General features: G+C 24.2%; 1 protein-coding gene across 1 annotated transcript in view; it reads left to right on the top strand.

Annotated features, from left to right (window-relative positions):
• Positions 1–1,138: 1,138 nt before the first annotated feature.
• LOC127284748 (insulin-like growth factor 2 mRNA-binding protein 3-A) overlaps positions 1,139–25,997 on the top strand; it is an 81,622-nt gene continuing 56,763 nt past the window's right edge. Inside the window, exons 1-2 of the mRNA XM_051310387.1 lie at positions 1,139–1,579; positions 1,668–2,137. Of these exons, the coding sequence (XP_051166344.1) occupies positions 1,960–2,137 (178 nt within the window). The 5' untranslated portion in view covers positions 1,139–1,579; positions 1,668–1,959. The remainder of the gene's footprint in view (positions 1,580–1,667; positions 2,138–25,997) is intronic.

The following is a 25,997-nucleotide window of genomic DNA, read 5'->3' as shown; positions in this document are numbered from 1 at the left end:
TTAAATTTTACTAATTCGATAGTAAAAATTTTTTTAATTTTTATTTAGCAGGAATTTAACTAATTAATAATAAAAAAAATTGTTGACTGTCGTATTAGTAAAAATTTAACTAATTAATAATAAATAAAAATTTTTTACTATAGAATTAGTAAAATTTAACTAATTCAGAAGCAAAAATTGGGTCACTAATTCAAATTAGTTTAAATTTTTACTAATTGAAAATTAAAAGAGTAACAAATAATATTTTTTAAAACTGTAACTTAGCTAAAAATTTTATAAATAAATAAAAAAAAAATATTAAAAAAAATTTGCTATCACATTAAACCTCTTCTATTCGTGTATAAAAAAATACTTGTTATTGTTAATTTGTTATTGTTGCACTGGAAAAAAATTTATTTGGTTTCAATAATCGGTTACTTAACTATTATGAAATAAATATTAATTTGTATCAAATAAATATTTATTTGTATCAAATAATTATTATTTGTAACAAATAAATATTTTCATTTGTAACAAATAAATATTTATTTGTATCCAATAAATATTTACTTGTATCAAACAAATATTTACTTGTAACAAACAAATATTTACTTGTATCAAATAAATATTATTTGAAATATTTGTATTAAAAAAACAAAAATTATTTTTCCAAATACAGTTTATTTAATTCAAATAAAAATTTTTTGATTCAAGTAAACATTTATTTGACAATAGTTAAATAACCGATTACTTGAATCAAATAAATTTTTTTTTTCAGTGTAAAAATAAGACTCTAAACAGTTCCGAATTGTTAAAATTACAACAAAAAAATACCTTTGTTATAAAAAATAATTTTATACTAAAAACAAAATTTCTAAAAAACAGAAATTTGATTTCGCAAAATTAATTTTGAGAAAAAAAATATTTCTTTTAAAAAAATAATCGCAAGGAGAATAAAAATAGAAATTAACAAAAAATTCTAATTAAAAAAGGCATAGTAAAAAACACCCGTTAGATTTTGCAGAAGGCTAGTACCTATATATATAGATATATGTATATATAAGCAGAAAGCCAGAAGCAAAAGCAGCGGCAAAACCGGCATGCGAAAATTCACCAATCAGGTGCATTGTAAGGAGGGGTACCACGTGGTGCCAATGGGGACCAATGGGGCATTGGGCGCTCGCAAATTTCACAAGTGAGACTCCACATTTTCTCTCTCTCCCTCTTTCTTATATGTCGCTCGGTACATACAGTGAATGCAAATAAAAAAAAAAAAAAAAAAAACAAAAAAAAAATATATAGAAGACGAAGAAACGAGTTTGCATCGCATCGCGGCGTCGTCCCGAAGAAGCCCGGACAACGTCGAGAGTCAGCCGTGCTTTGGCCAGAAGAGCCGAAGGAAGGAAAGGAGAGAGAGTGCGTGAGAGTGCCCCCTTGGATCAAGCAGTCTGCGAAAAAATTTTTTCTTTTTTGACATTCAAGGAAAAATCAAGAGCTGCCAACCCCGTTCGAAAAGGAAAAATTTTTCAACAATAAAGGAAAAGAAAAAAGAAAAAAAAAAAGAAACACCTGTGACAAGAAAAAGGAAAATCAACAAATTGTGTGCGCGTCAACTTTTTTATTTTTATTTTTTTTTTTAATTAAATAAAGTTGACTTAAATTTTGTGCAAAAATTTTTTTTTTTACAGAAATCAAAAAAAAGTGGATTTTTTTTGTCAAGAAAAACAGTTGATATCGTTTTTCTGTTACTGCCAACTTCACTCGTGACAGTTTTCATTTTGAGTTGAGCATTTTTTTTTTCGTCGGTGATAAAAAAAAAATTAGTATTTCCGGTCACGCGTTCTCGTGGTGCGAGTGCGATAAGAGAATAATTAAAAAAAAAAAAAAAACGGTGATTTTGGAAACGGGTAATTTTTTTTTTTTTTTTGCCTTTTTGATATAAAATCAAGCACCATTGCCGCGTTAAAAATTGAGCAGGGCATGATGTCAAAGCTTTACGTGGGCAATTTGCCAGCGGATTGCAATGAAGCAGCCCTGAGACAACTTTTTCAAGAACACAGCCTCTCGTGTACCACAATTCTTGTCAAACGTGGAGGTTATGCATTTGTTGATTGCGTTGATCAATCCACGGCCGATCGGGCCATCGACAAATTGAATGGTGAGTCCTGGTTTTTTTGAAAAAAAAAAAAAACAAAAAATCCCAGGAAATAAAAAAAAAATGCTTCGCCAGCTTCCTTTTTTTTGCAGCTTTTTTTTTAAATAAATGCTTATTTTTTTGTTTGTTGCTTTATTGAAAAATAAATAAAAGAAAAAAAAAATGAAAAACGAAAATGCTTTCGCACATGCTTTTTGCCATACATGCTTTATATGCCTTTTTCCTCCATTTTCCTGTTTTTGGCTTCGTTTTTTTTTTGTTGAAAACAGCGCATTTTTAATTTTTTGCTTGCATCTTTAGATATACTGAAATAAAAATTTATTTGATCCAAACACTCGATTACTTGAGTATTATCAAATAAATATTTACTTGTATCAAATACATATTTACTTGTATCAAATAAATATTTTTTTGTATCAAATTAATATTTACTTGTATCAAATAAAAATTTACTTGTATCAAATAAATATTTACTAGTAGCAAATAAATATTTATTTGTATCAAATAAAAATTTACTTGTATCAAATAAATATTTACTTGTATCAAATAAAAATTTACTTGTATCAAATAAATATTTACTGGTATCAAATAAATATTTACTAGTATCAAATAAATATTTTTTTTATCAAATAAATATTTACTTGTATCAAATAAATATTTACTTGTATTAAATAAAAATTTACTTGTATCAAATAAATATTTACTGGTATCAAATAAATATTTACTAGTATCAAATAAATATTTACTAGTATCAAATAATTATTTTTTTTAACAAATAAATATTTACTTGTATCAAATAAATATTTACTGGTAGCAAATAAATATTTACTAGTATCAAATAAATATTTTTTTTATCAAATAAATATTTACTTGTATCAAATAATAATAATAATTTGAGATGATATTTGTTTCAAATACAGAAAATATTGTTTCAAATACAATTTATTTAATTCAAATAAAAAATTATTTGATTCAAGTAAATATTTATTTGATAATACTTAAGTAATCGAATATTTGAATCAAATAAATTTTTTTTTCAGTATACGCTATATAGAAAATTTTATATTTTTGAAAAAGAAAATTTGCTTTTTCGTTAATTTATTGACATTGACGAATTACTCAGTAAAATTTTTTTACTTTCCATTTTATATGGGAAATTTGTGAAAAATTACTAATTTTTTAATTAATTAATAATTAACTAAATTAATAGAAATTTTTTTTCTGAATTTGTTATTTTTTTGGTTATTTCAGTTTTGAAGAATATTGCTCACTGAAATTGGTAAAAATTCTGCTATTGCATATTTATTAAAATTTTATTCATTAAATAGGAAATAAATAAATAAATTTCTTAAAATATATAAATAAAAGTAATTGTTTAATTTATTTTTAGTTATTTACTTGTGTTATTAAAAATTTTTCTAAATCTTTTCATAAACATTTTTTTATATTAATAAATTAATTTATTTTTGAAAATTAAAGTTATTGGAAAATATTTCGTTTATTTTTATACTTGCTTACTCTCATCAACTTTCACCTAGGTCGGGATTCAGTGAAAAAAAAGGATCTTCAAATTTCAGGCAAAAAGGGAAAAAAAAGTAATTTAATATGCCTGTAAAAAATAAAATTCACTTTCTGTGAATTTTTGCAAAAAACAAATTTGCAAGAAGACAAATTTTTTTATAATTAAATAATTATTTAGAATTTATTTTTACTTGCCTTATATAATTATCATTTGCTTTGCTTATTTGCTTGAATTGCTTTATTTTTAACTATTATATAACAAAAATTATTTTCGCTATTTATATTTATTTTTAATTATTGTAAGTGTGTAAAATATTTAGGAAACTTCAAATTTATTATAATAATTTAATTCGTGCATTAATTGAATATCAAATTTAATAATTAGAATAATCATTTAATTACTGTAATTAATAATTACTATTATTAATTGTTTAAAATTATTTTTTATTATTACTATTATTATTTAATAATTAATAAAAATAATAAATAATAATAATAAGTAAATTTTTTTTTTAAATTGCAAAAATTAATGGTTCAAATAGTTTCATTAATTGAAATAAAAATTATTTGGTTCAAGTAAATATTTATTTCATAATAGTCAAGTAATCGATTATTTGAATCAAATAAATTTTTTTTTTTTCATTGTAATGTAATTAATAATTAATTGATAATTCTAATTAAATAAATTAATATGGAATATTTTAATTAATTAAATTACATTCTTTCCGTAAATTAATTAATCGTTTTAATAGATTAATTTCTTATTAGAATAAATTAATAAAATTAAATATATTTCAATTAAGTAAATTTACTAATGACAAAAATGTTTAATAATCTATATTTTTGAACTATTTTATATATTTTAATTATTTATTATTTATTATTTATTATTTATTACTTAAATAGATTATTTAAATAAAATACTTTTTTTGAATTTGAAAAAATTTAAAACTATAAAAATAGAAAAAACAAACACGATAAAACTATAATGGGAAACAATCTCATTCTAATCACTATATGAAATGAGAACCTCTACAAGTGACCTCGAAAATGCTTCCGCCGAAAAATTGAACAGTTCCTCGTCCCCGCTCGAACGAACATTCTAATCCAAATCTTATAGAATACACTCTTCATCGTCAATATATACATATTTATAATTCCCGCCAAAAAAAATGCATACAGTAAAAAAATAGTTATTTTAAAAAATACTAAAAAAAATAAATTACGTTTTAATTTTTAAAAACAAGTTTATTCGTGAAATTTTGTTTGCATAATGAAATATTTGTGTGAGTGCGTTAATAATGACGCAAAAAGTCGCTGAAAGGCAAAATTAATTACAAAATGTACTCTATTACGATTTAATTATAATATCAAATTTATTTATTTTTTTTTTTTTTTAAATAATTGGTGAAATTTTATTTTATCTATTTTAATGGTGCTGCATTATTAGACACAAAAATTCACGTATTTAGTTTTTTGGAAATTAAAATAAAAAAAAATAAAATAGAAAAATTAAAATTAAAAAAAAAAAAAATTTATTGAATGAAATTTGTAGGATTGCATATGGGGTAAATGTGAACTTGTTAGTCAATCGACGCGCGAAAAGCCCATATCTTCACATGGTGAGAGATTTACGCATGCTTAAAATGGCGGCCCGGCATTTCGACGCCGGCAAGGTCGCGCGTGTTTCGCCTTGTAGATAAGCCTTCTTTTAATCTTTTTCATCGAATATTTAAGGCTAAATGATATGTTTTCACTTTTGAGTTGAAAAAAAGCCTGCAATATTGAAATCGCTTAATAACTATTTTTTTTCGAAAAAATTCATTTTTTTCTGTATTAAAATAATTATATTAATAATTATAATAATTATAATAATTATATTAATAATTATAATAATTATAATAATAATAATTATAATAATTATATTAATAATTATAATAATAATAATTATTATTATAATAATTGCACCTACACCCAGAGAAATGATTTATTTGAACCAAATAAAATATATTTGAGTTAAATAAACGTATATTTGTCTCAGAGCCTACTAACTTATTTATTTGACGTAAATAAAAATTTTATTTGTCAGAAATAAATTTTTCTTTGGCTCAAATAAATTTTTTATTTCAATAAAATAAAATATATTTGCAACAAATAAATGAGTTAGTAGACTCGTAGACAAATATACCATTTCTCTGAGTGTAGAGAAATGTTTTATTTTAACCAAATATAATATATTTATGTTAAATAAATGTATATTTGTCTCACTGCCTAGTAGCCTATTTATTTGGCGTAAATAAATTTTTTTATTCAAATCAAATAAAAATTTATTTAAATCATATATAAAAATTTATTTAAATCAAATAAAAATTCATTTGAATCAAATAAATAGTCAGTTTTTGGAGTTATTAATTAATAATAATTAATATCAATAATAATATTATTTAAAATAGAAAAAGAAATTTGAAAAAAAAAAAAATGTTGAATTAAAGAACGTGAAAAAGTGAGTTTTTTGGAGGGCGCTAATCAGTTAGTCATACTCGTCACGTTTTGCGAATGCCAACCGAGTGAATCCAGGTCATAAATTGCCAAAAGACTTTGTAAGTCATCTTTCGTAGCAACGCATATAACCAAAACTTATTGCCTCTTTTATGGAGACTCATAGCGTATATATAATATATAAAATTTTTGTTCATGGGCAAAAATTGTTGTCGACGTGCGATATTGAACGAGAGAGAGAAAAAAAAAAGTCTTTCAACTTCAAAGGCCACGTTTTCACTTCATCATTACGTGAGGACTCGCGGCGATCGATCTCATCGTTTTCTCTATCAATTATTTTCCCCGTCTTTCATTATGACGCCTCTTCTTCTTTTTTTCATTCGATATAATATACAATTTCATGAGAAAATTTTTTAGTCACGATAAATTAAATTAAATTATAATTTAAAAAATTTTTTTAAAAAATTTAAAAATTGAAATTAATTTCAATTTTTGCTTTATATATTTTACTAATTTAGATTGTATTTTTGAAATTTTTATTTTATATTTTAGTAATTTCAATTTTACTATTTAATTTTTTACATTAATTTTACTAATTTAAATTTTTCTACTTAAATTTTTACTATGTATTTTACTATTTAAATTTTTACTTTATATTTTACTAATTTAAAGTTTACTATTTAATTTTTTACTTTAATTTTACTATTTAAATTTTTACTATATATTTTACTATTTCCTTTTTTAGTTTATATTTTACTAATTTAAAATTTACTATTTAATTTTTTACTTTGATTTTTTTATTTGTTTATTAATTAATTCCATAAAAAACGTGTTAATGGAATATTATTTTAAGACGAAAAATTGACTTACAGTGTAGGAGTTTGATTATTGTCTAAAAAAGGATTACTCATCGATATCGTGACTGATTCGATTCTTTGATTCGAGAACAAGTTCCCTTTGTTGAAAAAATAATAACCAAATATGGATTATAGGTATTCTTGATTATAAAACAATTTTTTTGCAGTTTCGCTCTATATAAATCTGAATTAGTGACTTACTTTTTGCTTTTGAATCAGTAAAATTTAAGTATAATTAACAGTAAAAAAAATTATTTTTTAGTTTCGTATTAGAAAAAATTTACAAAATAACTGTAAAAAAAAATTTTTTTTACTATCAAATTAGTAAAATTAGTAACTGATAATAAAGAAAAAATTTTACTATCGAATTAGTAAAATTCAACTGATTAAAAGTAAAAAAAATGGTTTTTTTTGGTGCGGAATTAGTAAAAAAATTTGTAACTTTTTAATAGTAAGCAAAATTTATAGTAATTACTTACTAATTTTTTAGTAATTACTAAATAACTGAAATAATTAATAGTAAAAAAATTTTTGTTGCTATCAAATTAGTAAAATTTAATTAACTAAAAGTACTCTCTAACTCTGAATTAGTAAAATTTTACTAATTAATAGTAAAAAAAATATTTTTTTTTTGGTATGGAATTAGTAAAAAATTTGTAACTATTTAATAGCAAGCAAAATTTATAGTAATTACTTACTAATTGATTAGTAATTACTAAATAACTTAACTAATTAATAGTAAAAAAAATTTTGTTGCTATCAAATTAGTAAAATTTAATTAATTAAAAGTACTCTCTAAATCTGATTAGTAAAAATGTTTACTAATTTGAATTACTGACTCACTGTTTGCTTCTGAATTAGTAAAATTTTACTAATTGTTATTAAAAGTTACTAATTGTTAGTAAAAGTTACTAATTGTTAGTAAAACTTACTAATTGTTAGTAAAACTTACTAATAATTAATAAAATTTTACTAATTGTAAGTAAAAGTTACTAATAATTAGTAAAATTTTACTGATTCAGAAGCAAAAAGTGAGTCACTAATTCAAATTAGTAAACATTTTTACTAATTCAGATTTAGAGAGTAGGCCAAATTTGTTTTTACTATCCAATTAGTAAAATTTAACTAATTAATACTAAAAAAATAGTTTTTTTTGGTATCGAATTAGTAAAAATTTAACTATTTAATAGTACACAAAATTTATAATCATTACTTACTAATTTTTTAATATTAATAATTATTAAATAACTTTACTAATTAATAGTAAAAAAATTGTTACTATCGAATTAGTAAAATTTAACTAATTATTAGTAAGAAAAATTTGTTTTTACTATCAAATTAGTAAAATTTAATTAATTAATATTAAAAAAAAAATTTTTATAATCGATTTATTAAAAATTTCTTATAAAAAATTGTTTTTTTTATTAAATTCAACTAATTCAAAAGCAAATTTTGATTAATCTCGGAAAACAAATTTTCCTCTCATTATGAGATTAAACTTGGTGCACCTGTGATTAAGGAACGTAATGTTAAATCGAAATTATTTTTTTTTTTTAAGCAACTCTTCATCTGCTAACAATTAAGGTTTATTGGAGTATTTTTCTTCATGTTGAATTCTCATTTGTACAATTACAAGCCAAGCTTGTTATTGTTGAGAGTACATTGTAACGTCCCGTGTATAATTCAAGTATATAAATGTTTAAATAAGATTAGTTTAGATAAAATTAGAATTATAAGTGTTTCCCACACTTCGTCGCTGTTTTGAACATTTATTTCAAAACTATCTACAAGCGTAAATAATCTTAAATTAAATAAAAGATACCAGAATGTTCTCTTCAAAATGCAATTACTTCTAAAAAAACTTGTTTACCGGTAAATTTGAAACACGTCTAAAATTCTCAAAACCTTAAGCTCAAAATCAACAGTTCCGAAAATTAAAATAGAGAAGAATTGTATTTTGAAGATATCATTCTGATATCTCCTGTAAATAAAGTCAGCATAGTTGAATAATCTAGCGTAACTATCTAAATATCCCGAGCACCGATGCACTCTTGCAAACAACAAGACCTAACTATTTTTTATGTAAAGTATGAGAATGAGTGATTTAAATATAAATAATGAATAATAATTGTTTAAATGTTTAAATTTTATTGTTAATTAACTTTAATTAATTTTGATTTCTTTAATTGGATTTAATTATTTAAAATATTTCAAGTTTTTATTATAAATTAATTATTTCACAGATAAATTATTGTGTATAATTGTTTATAAATATTATTTGAACATTTGAATTATTATTACTCATTTTTGATTATTATTAATTTTTAATTCAATTATTTTAAATTACTTTTCAAACGTTTTAGAATAATTTCATTAAATATAAAGAATATTCTATACTTTTATAATAAAAATTAAATTAACAAACAAATTAAACAATTTTAAATAAATTTTAATTATTTTTAATTATTCAAATTAATTTTTAATCATTAATTAACAATTTAAGTATACAAAATTCTTTATATTTTAAAACTTTAATAATTAATTATATTTTATTGTTAAAAATTATTGTTAATAACTTTTTAACTAATAATATTAATATTTATAATGTTTAAATTAATTTTTAATATTAATAATGTGAAAATTATGAAAAACTCAGAAATTGGTTGGAAAACTGAATTTTGGCTCCATCTCTTGAAAACGGTCAAAACTTTAAGCCCCTTCCACTTGAAAACTCCCCTAATTCAAGTACGCCCACGCAACTTCTTATCTCTCAAGGCTGGGCCTGAAGGGCCCAATACCGTCACTGACCTAACCAGTTTTTTCCCCATTTTCTTTCCTTGGATCCAATCCTTGTAATTTCCCAACCTCTTTTTCCTCCACTTTGAGACCCATTATTTTAAAACATAGTTCCATCCCTAAAAATAGGTAGGGACAATGATATAAAAATACGAACCCCGTTGAGAAGTCAGTCACAAAAAACAGTCACAAAAAACAGTCACAAAAAACAGTCACAAAAAACAGTCAAAAAAAACAGTCACAAAAACAGTCACAAGAATTCTAAAAAAACTACTTCTTCCTCAAATTCTTCTTCAAGTTCAAGTTCAAGTTCAAGTTCAAGTTCAATTAAATTTCATTTTTTCTAACAATTTTCCAAGTGTTAAATTTAAATTGTATTAAAAATTTCCACGATTCAAGCCAAAAATTCAACGCTTTTTCAACCAATTTCCGAGTCTACAAGTGCCAATTTGTTTAAATAAAAGTAAGTCTTATATTAAATTGCTGTCTAACTTTCATCTAAATCTTTTTCTTGTCATCTCTAAATAATTCCGAAGAATATTAATGCGTTAATCGTGTTCTTATTTCTTCAATTTCCTTGTCGTATTTTTGTATTTACCATAATTTTCATTACCTTACCTAAGGATTTTAATGCGTTTATCGCGTAATTATTCCTTTAATTTCCCCGCGAAAATCCCTATTTACATATATTGATCAATTTGAATCGTTCCCGAGTTAGTGGACGCAAGTCTAGACTCGAAACATAAAATAAGAGAATATTTCCGAATATTCTCTGAAATTTATACTTGCGTTATGCATCCGACGTAACATAGGGTAAATTTTTGGAGGCCCCGGGGGGATAGTTCAAATTGATCTTTATAAAAAAAATCTTCTTCTTTCATCTATTTTCTCTCTAATTATCTCAATTTTTTTATATAAAAAGTATCATTTTATTTATTAAAAATTCAGTACAAATGAACGTTACGTTAATAAATATGTTAATTGTGAAATATTCGTATATTCGTATAAAAATTACCGAAATTTAATAAAATTGAAAATTCCCTATAAATTGCTAGAATGTTAAAATGAGAATTTGTCATTATAAATTGAAAAATTAACACTATTTCAAAAATTTCATGTACATTGGTTAATTTGGAAAGTTTCCGTAAATTACTAAAATGCTCAAAATCTAGAATTTACCATTACAAGAATGAAAAATCAACAAAATTTAAAAGAATTTGTGTAAAATTGTCAAACAAATTGTTATTTAAAAAAAAAGAGAGAAAATTTCATTTTCTAAAAATTAAGAATTAAATTTTTTTTAAAAAAACTTTGTTTTAAAATAAAACTTAAATAAATTTTCATTTTCAATAAAAACTGAAATTTATAAATAAATTAATAAAATGTCACATTTATTAATTAAAACTTGTGTTAAAATGTGCGTATGCAACATATTAAACTGTTAACATACATAAAAATCCAGTTGCGATTTCGATTTAAAGCACCCCTTTGACAGGCGAACGAATCGATAGGCGCAATCGATATATATATATCGATTGTCAGAATCGATCCCTTACTCTCGAGAGCATGCCTCTCGCTGTACGTGCCTTTACAGTAGTACCGCACTACGGCTGACTACGCAAGTCGGTCATCGGCCATTACTACTGCGCGCGACGACAGCGGGCCCCGCCAAGCTGCATCGCGCCTCTCGCGGTCTCCCCCCGCGAATTCCCCCTCCACCTCGCGCTTCATCTCGCGATCGCGAAGTTTTTCGCGGTTTTTAATAGAAAATTTGAATTTTAACTTATATATTGTAACTTCTCTTCTATTATCGCGATTTTGAAAATTTTTTTTTTACCCTTATTCTTTTTTTGATTATAAAATGATTATCCCTAATAATAACCTTGTTAATGAATTAAAAAAAAAAAGATATTACTAAATCAAAAATTCTAAATCTAAAAAAATTCTAAATCCAAATGTTATAAATTAAAAATTCTAAATCCAATTATTCTAAATCCAATTATTCTAAATCCAAATATTCTAAATCCAAAAATTATAAATCTAAAACAATTCTAAATCCAAATGTTATAAATTAAAAATTCTAAATCCAAATGTTATAAATTAAAAATTCTAAATCCAATTATTCTAAATCCAATTATTCTAAATCCAAATATTCTAAATCCAAAAATTCTAAATCTAAAAAAATTCTAAATCCAAATGTTATAAATTAAAAATTCTAAATCCAATTATTCTAAATCCAAATATTCTAAATCCAAAAATTCTAAATCTAAAACAATTCTAAATCCAAATGTTATAAATTAAAAATTCTAAATCCAATTATTCTAAATCCAAAAATTCTAAATCCAAAAATTCTAAATCCAATTATTCTAAATCCAAATGTTCTAAATCCAAATGTTCTAAATCCAAATGTTATGAATCAAAAATTATAAATTAAAAATTCTAAATCCAATTATTCTAAATCCAAATGTTCTAAATCCAATTATTCTAAATCCAAATGTTCTAAATCCAAATGTTATGAATCAAAAATTATAAATTAAAAATTCTAAATCCAATTATTCTAAATCCAATTATTCTAAATCCAAATATTCTAAATCCAAAAATTCTAAATCCAAATGTTCTAAATCTAAAAATTCTAAATCCAAATGTTATAAATCAAAAATTAAAAAAATCCAAATTCTAAATCCAAAAATCAAACAAATTCTAAATCAAAATCAAAAATTTTAAATAAAAAAATTATACAAATACTAAATCCAAAATATTCTAAATAAAAAAAAAATACAATTTCTAAATTCAAAATATTCTAAATTTAAATTATAAATTAAAAATACAAAGAAAATTCTTAATTCAAGTTACTAAATAAAAAATTGAACAAAAAAATTAAAAATTCTAACTCTAAAATATAAAATAAATTTTTCTAAATCCTAAATCTAAATCAAAAATATAAATCAAAATCTATTTTTAAAAATGAATTCCTAAATGAAATTTTAAATACAAATTTTACAAAATTTAAAGCTAATTTTAATTCAAAGTCGAAATTTTTAATCAAAATCTAAGACAAAATTCTGATTTTAATTTTAAGAAATGAACCATTTAATAAAAATTATCAAAATGTGTCAAAAAGTATTAATTTCAAACAAAAACAAAGAAAATTTAACAATTAAAAGTTCAACAAAAATGAAACAAATTATAAAAAAGGGTAATTTAATTAGATAATTAAAATTCAAAACTTCTCTAATGAAAACCTCTAGAATAAAACAACTCAATTCCAAAATTTATATTTAAAAAAAAAAAAATAATAAATAAAATTAAAAATGTTTTCTTTAAAAAAAATATATATATATTCTTTAAAAATAAATTTAACATTGAGAAAAATTCAATTGACAAATCCTGCAATACATGTTAATTCCAAATCCTAAACCTTTAAATATCCTAAAACAAGATGTAAAAATTTGATTTAAAAAAAAACATGTATATGCTTATAATAAGAAAATCCAAAAATTTATATAAAAATAATTTTATATTTAAGATTTTTAATTCCAAATCAAAAATTAAAATCAAACAAACAAAATTCAATTCCATATCAATAATTTTAAATTATAATTATAATTTTTTTTTATCAGTAAAATCATAATTAAAAAATATCAAATTAAAATGAAAATTTCGAAGTTCAAATCATTAATTCTAAAATTCAAAATTATGTTTTAAAAAAAATGATAAAATAATTAGATTTCATTTAATTCAAGTCAAATAAAATAAAAAAAATGTTTAAGAACAAGATCATAGTAAAAAAAAATATATATATATATAAAATGTTAAAATAAACATAAGAAATACAATAATTTTTTTTTTGTTTTATTAACTTTAAGATTATTAATTTGTGTTTTATTTGTTACAATCTAATATTTAATAATAAAAACCATTTCATAATTTTTTTTTATTAATACCAATTTCTAAAGAAAGAGTTTTTTTTTTTGTATCTGAAATTTATTTACTTTTGATATATATATTAACAATATTTGTTTGATGGATCTATTAGATTAATAGCGGTTTTTGATATTTGCAAATTCACACTCTAATCCTTAAAAAAAAGAAATTATTAATGCCAGAGTAAAGAGTACGCCCTGCTCTAGGTCAAATCCAATTCTATATCCAAAACACAGAGGTGAAATTTTGTAAAACAAATAAACTATAAAATTTGATATATTTATCGATTAATAAAATATTCGTTTAATGTAAAAAAATTATTTTTTTTTTGAGACAAAAATTAAGAAATTCATTTAGAGATTGTGACGATAATTTGATTTTCTTTCTAAAGTGATAATGCAACATACTTATTGAATATAAATAAAATTTTATTAGATAATGAATATATAATCAAGATAATTGTAGATATTGAAAATGCAAACACCGTGGTAGCTTGGTGCATTTATGGAAGTAAATCCTGTAACATTTTAAAATATTGGTATTCATAAATTGAGGTTCGTTTCCTCCTTATCGCGAAGAAATGTTTGTTAAACAATTCTTGTGGTTATTTTGTTATTTTTTTTTTTTGTTATTTTTTTTTATTTTCAAATTCAATAAGATATTTGTTTTGTGTATAATAATTAATTGTGTAGTTTGTGCATAGGCTAGGTTGCATTTGTTCACGAATAAAGTTTCGACTACTTTCAGAGGCAAGGTTGCATTCGTTTACAAATAAAGTTTCGACTACTTTCATACACAACTTAAATCGCAAATTGATTGTTTTTATATAATCTTTAATTTAAAATCATTTTTTTTTTCTGAATCAAAAATATTGAAATGGAAAAATATTCAAAGCTTATAAAATAGATATATTGGATTGTAATAATATGAGCTTATAATTGATACATCAAAAAAGAGAATTAAAGAAAAAAGACAAACGTTTATTTTTTTTTTTTTTTTCTTTTTTTTATAAAGAAAAGAGTAAATTATTGTATTTTTCAAAAGATCAATTACTTGTAAAATAATAATTTTTTTTTATGTTACAGATCAAACTATTTTCAAAAATTAATTTTTTTTTTTTTTTTTTTACAAAACAAATCAAACTAAAATTACGCATTACTTACAGTTTCATACAGAGGAAAAATTTTAAATTGTATAGAGTCAAAAAAATATATATATAAATGTTTGTAAGGATTAAAAGGACAACCATCATCACTACAAAGGAATACAACATCACCAATCACCAAAATTGTATAAATTCATTAAAATTATGTAAAATTTTTTTATATTTATTACTGTTAACATTTTCTATATTTCTATAAATTGTAAAAAAGAATTTAATATTTTAATATTAATATTCATTTTAAATTTAACTTATTACTGTGGAAATATTAGGTATAATTCAGAAATAAATTGTATCTATTTTGAAATTGTAAAAAAGGGTAAAAACAAACAAGTTACAGTTGAAAGAGAAATTGTTTATATTTTAAATTTGTATTGGTTAATAGTAAGATCCAAATTGTTTCATTTCAAGAAATTAAGAATTTTCCTGTTGTATCAACAAATTAATAGGAAACATACCTAAAAAAATGAAGAGAAGATAAATTTTACGATTATTGAACATCCTATATGTTATCATCACTATAAGAAACAAAATTTATCAACATGATACTTCAACACTACTTCAAGATATGCAAAACTTAATTTATTGTGAAATGCATATAAATTCGGACATCTGAATGAATCCACATTTTAATTCAGCAAATAACTTTATAAACTGTGACAATCATCATTAATCATATCATCTTACAAAGAAAACAATAAAAGGATTATTGTTTAAGAAGTATTCAACCAAGAGTTAATTTACCAGAAGTATCAACAGCTAAAAATTCTATCTATCAATTGTAGAAGAATCATTTTCAACTGTAGATGTCTACTATCTACTAAATTGTTCTGAAAGAAGTGTGAAGAAATTCGTTAACCGAACAATTGCCTACAGTTTCAACAGTAACAAAGGATAATCAAGATTACGAACATCATTTAATAACAATTAATTCTTTCTGAAATAACAAAATGCTATTTATCTTATGAGCAATTCTCAAGCAACTAAAACTTTAAACCTTTTATTTTTTTCGATTAAAATTTTCTATTTCATATTATGTTTATAACAAATCGACATGCATATGATTAAATTTTTGTGTTTCGCTTAGGGCATGATTAATTCACAAGCAACAAAGCCTACCTCAAAACTTTTCATCCGCAAATATAAAATATCTGTACAATTTTTTTTTTGTTTGGTCACTTTTCGTCTTTCATCCTCAAGTAACCATTTTACGGCTGGGGTGTAACGTCCCGTGTATAATTCAAGTATATAAATGTTTAAATAAGATTAGTTTAGATAAAATTAGAATTATAAGTGTTTCCCACACTTCGTCGCTGTTTTGAACATTTATTTCAAAACTATCTACAAGCGTAAATAATCTTAAATTAAATAAAAGATACCAGAATGTTCTCTTCAAAATGCAATTACTTCTAAAAAAACTTGTTTACCGGTAAATTTGAAACACGTCTAAAATTCTCAAAACCTTAAGCTCAAAATCAACAGTTCCGAAAATTAAAATAGAGAAGAATTGTATTTTGAAGATATCATTCTGATATCTCCTGTAAATAAAGTCAGCATAGTTGAATAATCTAGCGTAACTATCTAAATATCCCGAGCACCGATGCACTCTTGCAAACAACAAGACCTAACTATTTTTTATGTAAAGTATGAGAATGAGTGATTTAAATATAAATAATGAATAATAATTGTTTAAATGTTTAAATTTTATTGTTAATTAACTTTAATTAATTTTGATTTCTTTAATTGGATTTAATTATTTAAAATATTTCAAGTTTTTATTATAAATTAATTATTTCACAGATAAATTATTGTGTATAATTGTTTATAAATATTATTTGAACATTTGAATTATTATTACTCATTTTTGATTATTATTAATTTTTAATTCAATTATTTTAAATTACTTTTCAAACGTTTTAGAATAATTTCATTAAATATAAAGAATATTCTATACTTTTATAATAAAAATTAAATTAACAAACAAATTAAACAATTTTAAATAAATTTTAATTATTTTTAATTATTCAAATTAATTTTTAATCATTAATTAACAATTTAAGTATACAAAATTCTTTATATTTTAAAACTTTAATAATTAATTATATTTTATTGTTAAAAATTATTGTTAATAACTTTTTAACTAATAATATTAATATTTATAATGTTTAAATTAATTTTTAATATTAATAATGTGAAAATTATGAAAAACTCAGAAATTGGTTGGAAAACTGAATTTTGGCTCCATCTCTTGAAAACGGTCAAAACTTTAAGCCCCTTCCACTTGAAAACTCCCCTAATTCAAGTACGCCCACGCAACTTCTTATCTCTCAAGGCTGGGCCTGAAGGGCCCAATACCGTCACTGACCTAACCAGTTTTTTCCCCATTTTCTTTCCTTGGATCCAATCCTTGTAATTTCCCAACCTCTTTTTCCTCCACTTTGAGACCCATTATTTTAAAACATAGTTCCATCCCTAAAAATAGGTAGGGACAATGATATAAAAATACGAACCCCGTTGAGAAGTCAGTCACAAAAAACAGTCACAAAAAACAGTCACAAAAAACAGTCACAAAAAACAGTCAAAAAAAAACAGTCACAAAAACAGTCACAAGAATTCTAAAAAAACTACTTCTTCCTCAAATTCTTCTTCAAGTTCAAGTTCAAGTTCAAGTTCAAGTTCAATTAAATTTCATTTTTTCTAACAATTTTCCAAGTGTTAAATTTAAATTGTATTAAAAATTTCCACGATTCAAGCCAAAAATTCAACGCTTTTTCAACCAATTTCCGAGTCTACAAGTGCCAATTTGTTTAAATAAAAGTAAGTCTTATATTAAATTGCTGTCTAACTTTCATCTAAATCTTTTTCTTGTCATCTCTAAATAATTCCGAAGAATATTAATGCGTTAATCGTGTTCTTATTTCTTCAATTTCCTTGTCGTATTTTTGTATTTACCATAATTTTCATTACCTTACCTAAGGATTTTAATGCGTTTATCGCGTAATTATTCCTTTAATTTCCCCGCGAAAATCCCTATTTACATATATTGATCAATTTGAATCGTTCCCGAGTTAGTGGACGCAAGTCTAGACTCGAAACATAAAATAAGAGAATATTTCCGAATATTCTCTGAAATTTATACTTGCGTTATGCATCCGACGTAACAACATATTCGTATGGTTTGAGTATTTTTATGTTTTTTTATTCGCTTTGAGTTTTTTATATATATATATATATATATATATATATATACCAGTACAAAGTTTGGCTTGATTTGTCGCGTGCTGAATCGAAACCACCTGCCCATTGAAAAAAAAAGTTACCTCTCTTTTATAATAAGAGAAGAATCAAGCCGACTTATTTACAGCTTATAACCACGATGTTCATCGCTTTTCTTAGTATATTTATATATATATATATTTGTGTTGTCCGTATATATAGCCACAACGGTTTAATTATTTTCACTTTTTCACTTCCGCCGCCATTAAATTAAATCCTTATCGTTATATATATATAGGCTGATAACTGGCAATCAAACGATTAACGAAATGCTCACCACTTTATTATATGACAAGATTTTTGTCTGAATGGCGTTTCTTAATGAACCTCGCAAGTAATTATTATTATATATATAAAAAAACACACAATTTACACAATTCTTCCGCTTTAAAATTTCCTTTTTTATTTTCTTCTTAAAATGAAAATAATTTTTTTTTATTTTAAAGATTATTATTATTATTTATTACACCCTAAAAAAAGTAATCTTGATTCTAGCGAATTTCCCTTAATTTGATGCATATTTTTCTCTTAATATACACCCAGAGAAATGATTTATTTGAATCAAATAAAATATATTTGAATTAAATAAACATATATTTGTCTCAGAGCCTACTAACTTATTTATTTGGCGTAAATAAAAATTTTATTTGTCAGAAATAAATTTTTCTTTGGCTCAAATAAATTTTTTATTTCAATAAAATAAAATATATTTGCAACAAATAAATGAGTTAGTAGGCTCGGAGACAAATATACCATTTCTCTGAGTGTACTCTCTAAATCTGAATCAGTAGAAATTTTACTAATTCAATCAGTACTTTTCATTTTAACTGAAGTTTCACTGTAAAAAGAATAAGGTACTAAAACAGTACCGATTTTAGGTACCAAAATAGAACCAAGTAACAATTTAGTACCTAAAGTCGGTATTAAATTAATACCTTTCGTTTTACAGTGTTAAGTTATTTTTTGAAATTTACTAATATAATTAGTGAATATAAAGCAATAGAAAATAACTTATGTAAATCAGTAATTTGTATATAACATAACCTTTAAAATTAACTGTTAAATCAGTAGAGCTTAGATTTTGCGGATTTTCCTCTCGCATATAATTTGATAATTATGGTTATAAACTGATAAAGAAAAGCTATTATCATGCACTAAATTAAATATCTTCAATTAAATATTAAATATAATTAATGATTTATAGTTAATTACTTACATTAATTAATACTCTCTAAATCTGAATTAGTAAAAATGTTTACTAATTGAAATTAGTGACTCACTTTTTGCTTCTGAATTAGTAAAATTTTACTAATTATTAGTAACTTTTACTAACAATTAGTAAAATTTAACTAATTCTGAAGCAAAAAGTGAGTCACTAATTCAAAAATAGTAAACCTTTTTACTAATTCAGATTTAGAGAGTAGATTTGTTTATTTATTTAACTTTAATTTAATGTTTTTGACATCAGAACCTCAAAAAAATTGTTTTCTTTTATTATTAGTCACCAAAGAATAAAAATATTCTACATTCAAGTGGAATAATACTTTTGTTTTAAGAGGAATAATTGAGAGGATATTAGAAGAGGATTTTTCCTCTAAATATGATATTACTTTTTTCAGGATGTATTATTTATTAAATCAACAGAATAGAAAAAATATTCCAATTTTTTTTTTCACTCAAACGATTATTTCTAATAAAAATATTAAAAATAAATTTCATCGTTCAGACCTTTGTGTGTCATTCTTGACCTTGATATATCGGACTTTTTTTTTTTTATTTCGTTGCGGGAACCATTATGACGCACACAAAAATACATTGTGAATGAATTTTCGGGCTTCAAATATATGTTGCACGCGCATTTTTTTTTTCTACACGTATTTCCTGTGTGCTAAATTTATAAAAAAAAAAGTCTCAGAAATATTTTTTTACAATTATTATTTAAAAAAAAAAAAAAACTGTTTTTGCATTGTCTGAGGAAAATTTTTTTTTTTTTCTTAATTAACGTAAAAAAGGCGTAAGTAATTAAGTGGCATGTCTCGAAAGACTGTATTATATATATATAGTCAAGAGAGCAGGTGAAACATTCGACTGTGAGTTTCGACAACCCTCAGACTATATAATAAACTGTCGATATATAATAATACCCGCATAAAAGTCACAATTAAAAATCTATTTTTAATTAGCATACGAGAAATAATTGGCAATTAGTGTTTCTTTTGTATTTTGACGTTTTTTGTGGAATAAGAAAAAAAGAATTTTCTTTTCTTCTTTATATTATTTCGTTCTTTTGTTATATATATATATATAAAATAGTTTGAAGCTATAATTATACACTGGGGAAAAATTGATATTCTAAATTTAATAATATTGGCTTCTATTTAAGAATATATGACTTTTATTTTTAGATATAAAAAAAAACTTTTTAATATATTTTAACTACATCCAGACGAATGTTTTATTTGAACCAAATATAATATATTTGAATTAAATAAAGGTATATTAGTCTCAGAGCCAACTATATAGCCTATTTATTTGGCGTAAATAACATTTTTTATTTAAATCAAATAAATATTTATTTGGCGTAAATAACATTTTTTATTTAAATCAAATAAAAATTTCTTTGAATCAAATAAATATTTATTTGGCGTAAATAACATTTTATATTTAAATCAAATAAAAATTTCTTTGAATCAAATAAATATTTATTTGGCGTAAATAACATTTTTTATTTAAATCAAATAAAAATTTCTTTGAATCAAATAAATATTTACTTGGCTCTGTGACAAATATATCATTTGTTTTAAATACAGAAATTATTGGTTCAAATGCAATTTATTTAATTCAAATAAAAAATTATTTGGTTCAAGTAAATATTTAGTTGATAATAGTCAAGTAGTATTTGAATCAAATAAATTTTTTTTATCAGTGTAATTATAATATAATATATAATTATAATTTATAATTATAATAATATAATATTTCTAATTATAATAATTATAATATATAATTATATAATATATAATTATAATTTAATAAAATAATAAATAAAAATGAAATATTTCTCTGGATAAAGTAAATAATTAATTAAATCTTATAAAATAATTTGTTTTTTTTTTTTGTGAAATATTTTAAAAAATCTGGTGAGAAGAGATAAAATTACTTTGTCTTTGGAGTTACGCGTGTATTATAGAATATATAATTTTGATTTTGGAGTATGAGGAAAGCGTTTCTGAGCCCTCAAGGAGGAAGGAAGTGCTATCTTTAGGGCGCCATGAGTTATAAGGGAAGTAAAAAAAAAAAAAAAAAAAAAATTGAAGAGAGAAGTCATATAGGAAGAGAAAAAAAAAGATTTCGTGTATGGTGGCAAAGAGGAGCCAGCGTCTTGTTTCTTCTTGTTCCTTTCGGTCTAGCATCCGCGAGTAAATTATTTGACGTGCTGCATGTGCCGCAGAATCCGGATTTCTTTCACAGACAAATTATTAATGAATTATTCACATTGAAGACGATTTTTTTTTTAATTTTTTATAACAAAAACAGTAAAATTAGTTTTTTTTTAAAATTTTTAATAACAAAAAAAGCAAAATTAGTTTTTATTCAATTTTTAATAACAAAAAATTAATTTCTTGTTTTTTGTTTTAATACCAATTTGAATATTTCAAAAATTAAATGAGTGCTAATAAGTAGGTGCCAGCATCAGCTTCATTACTTTTTTTCGAGGAGGAAATAATTTTTTAATTTCTTAATTTTATGTTATTTCACAGACTGATTGTGATATTTCACTAACAACTTCTTTGCGGGGGATTTGTTGTCTTCCTTTTTTTATGTCTCATTTCCTTGGTTTCGTTCTTCTTTCTTTTTTTTCTCTCTCTCTTTTTTTTGTGTCTCTTGTGCTTCTTTGGACACGTGTTTGTTTTAGATACGCGGCCATTGACTTTCATCAGACGACAGTACATTTTTTGGCGTGCCAATGCTACTGACTCTTATTCTAAACTTACATTTTCACATATATATATATATATATATGTGTATGTCGCGCTTCAGTCAATGATTTGGTCCATTCATTAAAAATTCGTCACATTTCGTTCTTTATCGAAACAAACAAAATTTTGTTCATTGAAAATTCATTTATTATTATTTTTGTCAAAAATATGATTTTGAAATTTCTAATCATAATTTATTTTCAAATAAGAAAAAAAAGAGAAATAATTTTTTTTTTAAATTTCTAGAGGATTTTTTTATGGAATTATGCAATTAATGATGATTATGAATATAATCGACAGTAAATTAACTTTACAATTACGATTATTTCTTTCTGAAATTGTGACCAAAAATAGAAATATTTTCTCTATCAAAAATTAATTTTTTTATTTTTGACAAAAATATAATAACAAAAATGTATTAAAATTTTTGTTCTATTTTTTGAAATGGAAGATTTAATGTTCCGGGGTCAATATAAATGTCAGTCTGATGGTGAGAATTATTGAAGACAAAAAAAAAAAGGAGAAAAATTGATAAGGTATATAACGAAGGAAGAAAAATAAGAGACTGTATTGAAAAAAATAAATTGAGAAAGTGAAAGAATCTTCTTTGTATATGTGGTTGAAGTTTTAAGAGGTATCATAGGCATCGTCGAGGCGCCATTAATCTCCAAACGAGCGGATATTATTTTAATTCTTGACTCTGGAGCGAGACTCTGTTCTGAGAATTACAATCCTTTGTGTCCTGATCCGACTTCTAGAAAAGAAAACTGAACGAATGATTAAATCTACCGCAAAACATCTTCTCTCTCTTTTTCATATATATATATCCAAACTGTTTTGCAAGTCAAAAATTTATTTTTGATTTCGTCATTTGTTTTTCTTAAGTTTTTTTTTTTTATCGAATAATTAAAATTTTAAAAAGACTATTTCTGAGCGTGGGAAATTTTTTTTAAGATATAAATTGATTGCATTTGACACGGTTTTCTCGAACCGATTTCGTTGTCACATATGATGAACTTTGTACATAAACGAGAGGGAGATAAAAGGGTTTTGTTATCTATTTGCACTCGGGGAGAGAAATTTCATTGAGGAAATGTATAACTATACTTAGAATGCCATACACGATAGTAAAAGTTTTTAGAGGATTTTGAGGTTCATATGAGGACAATCGCTTTCATTGTCCATGATTTTCAACTATATACTATACAATTTCGAGCCTGTTTCGGGTTTAGATTTAGATTACAATAAGAACAGTGAAAAAAAAGGCGGTCATCCTTTTTTTTTCAATTTCTTTACATTAAACCCTATTCAATTAAATCTTACTTCATTCTACTTCCTGTATTTTCTATATAAGAGCGATTTGCAAATTAAAAAAAATATTCCAAAAAGATGTCAATAGTTTTATTGAAAAATTGTGATAATTTTCAATCTCTTGTAATGAGATATGATTGACCCAAAGAATCAAAATCTGCCTAATTTCGATATAGGTTATGCAGCATAAGGGAAAAAAAAAGAAAAAAAATTCAATTGAGTCCCTTTCAAGTCAGGACCTATCTTAACGTGTGCGTGGGCATTCGTTTTTATTCGGGCAAACTAACCTACCCGCCTAAGTAATCCATTGTGCTTGTCGTGTTCTCTTTGTCTGGCTGCTCTCACGCTGGGAGGACCAATATATAAATGTGTGTGAGGAAGAGGGTGCGATTGCAAAACGAAGGGAAACAAGAGAGGATCAAGAAATCGGAGGAAAGAACATATATATATATATATAAGAGGGAGAGAAATATGCCACAAGGCCAAACCATTGCCGATTCTTACTTTACTCTTTTGCCATACGCCGAAAAAAAAAATACAAGAGAGAGAATTATTAGACCCTTCAAAACTAAAACGACCGACAAACTGCTCTAGTTTTATTCTTCTTTTTACGAATTTGTAATTTGTATCCAAATTTTTTCCTTCAAAAATCATAATTTTGAAAATCATTTCAAAAATTAGCACCTAAATCAATATATTGCGCTTGTATAATAATAATAGTGATAATAATAATAATAATAATTGGTGAGTGATTTAGGAGAAGCAGGGAGTAGTGATATTAAATTGAAGTGCTTTTGCGGGTCGACCAAACTTTAATTTATGAACCTAGTTGTGCCATAACCGCCGTTTTCGAAGGTTCGGTTATTCAGAACGACTTGGAATGTGCAAGAGGAACCTGTTCCCCGACCCATTCCTGCAAACTAAATATTTCATTATTATTTCCCCAGTAGTGTATATGTATGTATTTGTGTGTGTGTGGAGATAATCAATGCAGTAAAGAACGCGACAGAAAAGTGGGCTTAAATTATTGATGATCATTTTGATGCACAGATGAAAATTTCCAGAATTAGTTTCTCCAATTCCGAGCAATTAATTATAAGAATTTGTTTTTTAATGAAATTTTTAGCTTTTTTATTCATCATTACTATTCTGATGATATTCCCGGGACTAGTTTCTAGGAGGCTAGACGCAACAAATCCTGAATAAGACAAGGGTTTATGAATTATAAGTACATGCACTGGATGCATGAAGGGTATCGCACAAGTCGGAGAAATTCTAAGGCACATGTACTTACAATGTTCACCTACCTGGTTAGCATAGTTTTCGTTAGGGGGGTTCGGTATAGAGAGAGAGAGAGAGAAAGAGAGAGACCTTGAGCCCTATACTTGCTCTACCGGGTGCCGACTAGTACTGACCCACTATAAAAGCACTTGCCATCCTCCTTGTTCACGTGGACAATTCGCTATTACCTTCTCCCTCAAATGGAGCCTGGTAACCTACTCTCTTCTCTTACCCACATCCACTGCCTCTCGAAAACTCGCCTCGTTTGGCTTCACTTTAGCCCCCGACTACTTTTGCTTTCAACCACTCCTCTCTTTCTCTCTTCTTCCTTCTTAATCCAACCCTTTCTGTTTTTCTCTCTCTTTCTCTTTCACTCTTTCTCTCTGTTGGTCCAGTGGCGTAATCAAACCGACAGAAACACGAATTATAGATCGGGATTCCTGAGATTACCTAAAAGCAACGTAACTCGTCGTCCCGGATTCACTTCCGCTTGATTTTAGATTTGTTATTCTGTTTTGAACTCTGTTGGAAGAAAAGAAAAAGTTTCTGGTATGATAATTTATTGCTGAAGGGCTGAATCGGATATAATTCTAATCTAGTACGTTACGTACTGGTATTAACCAATCGGAAATTGGTTCAGTATTACTGCTAGAATCAATTAATTCTAATCTGTTTCTACGTTAGGTTGTGCTGTTGACCAACCAGAAATTAATTCAGCACTACTAGTAGAATCGACTATAATTTTGACGTTAGGTTCTGCTATTAACCAATCAGAAATTGGTTCAGTACTACTAGTAGAATCAGCTATCATTATAATTTGTTTGTACATTAGGTACTGCTGTTAAGAAATCAGAAATTGATTATTACTAGAATTAGCTATAATTTTAATCTGTTTGTACATTAAGTACTGGTATTAAGAAATCAGAAATTCGGTACTACTAGAATCAGCTATAATCTGTTCGTACGTTAGGTACTGCTGTTGACCAACCAGAAATTGATTCAGTATTACAACTAGAATCAGGTATAATTCTGATTTGCTTGTACGTTAGGTACTGCTGTTAAGAAATCAGAAATTGATTATCACTATTACTAGAATTAGCTATAATTTTAATCTGTTTGTACATTAAGTACTGGTATTAAGAAATCAGAAATTCGGTACTACTAGAATCAGCTATAATCTGTTCGTACGTTAGGTACTGCTGTTAACTAATCAGAAATCGATTCAGTATTACAACTAGAATCAGCCATAATTCTGA

The sequence above is a fragment of the Leptopilina boulardi genome, unplaced genomic scaffold, assembly GCF_019393585.1.
Source record: "Leptopilina boulardi isolate dan_hultmark-lab unplaced genomic scaffold, ZJU_Lbou_2.1 LbouV2_325, whole genome shotgun sequence".
In the NCBI taxonomy this organism is placed as follows: domain Eukaryota; kingdom Metazoa; phylum Arthropoda; class Insecta; order Hymenoptera; family Figitidae; genus Leptopilina; species Leptopilina boulardi.
This window is presented reverse-complemented; position numbering and strand designations above follow the sequence as displayed.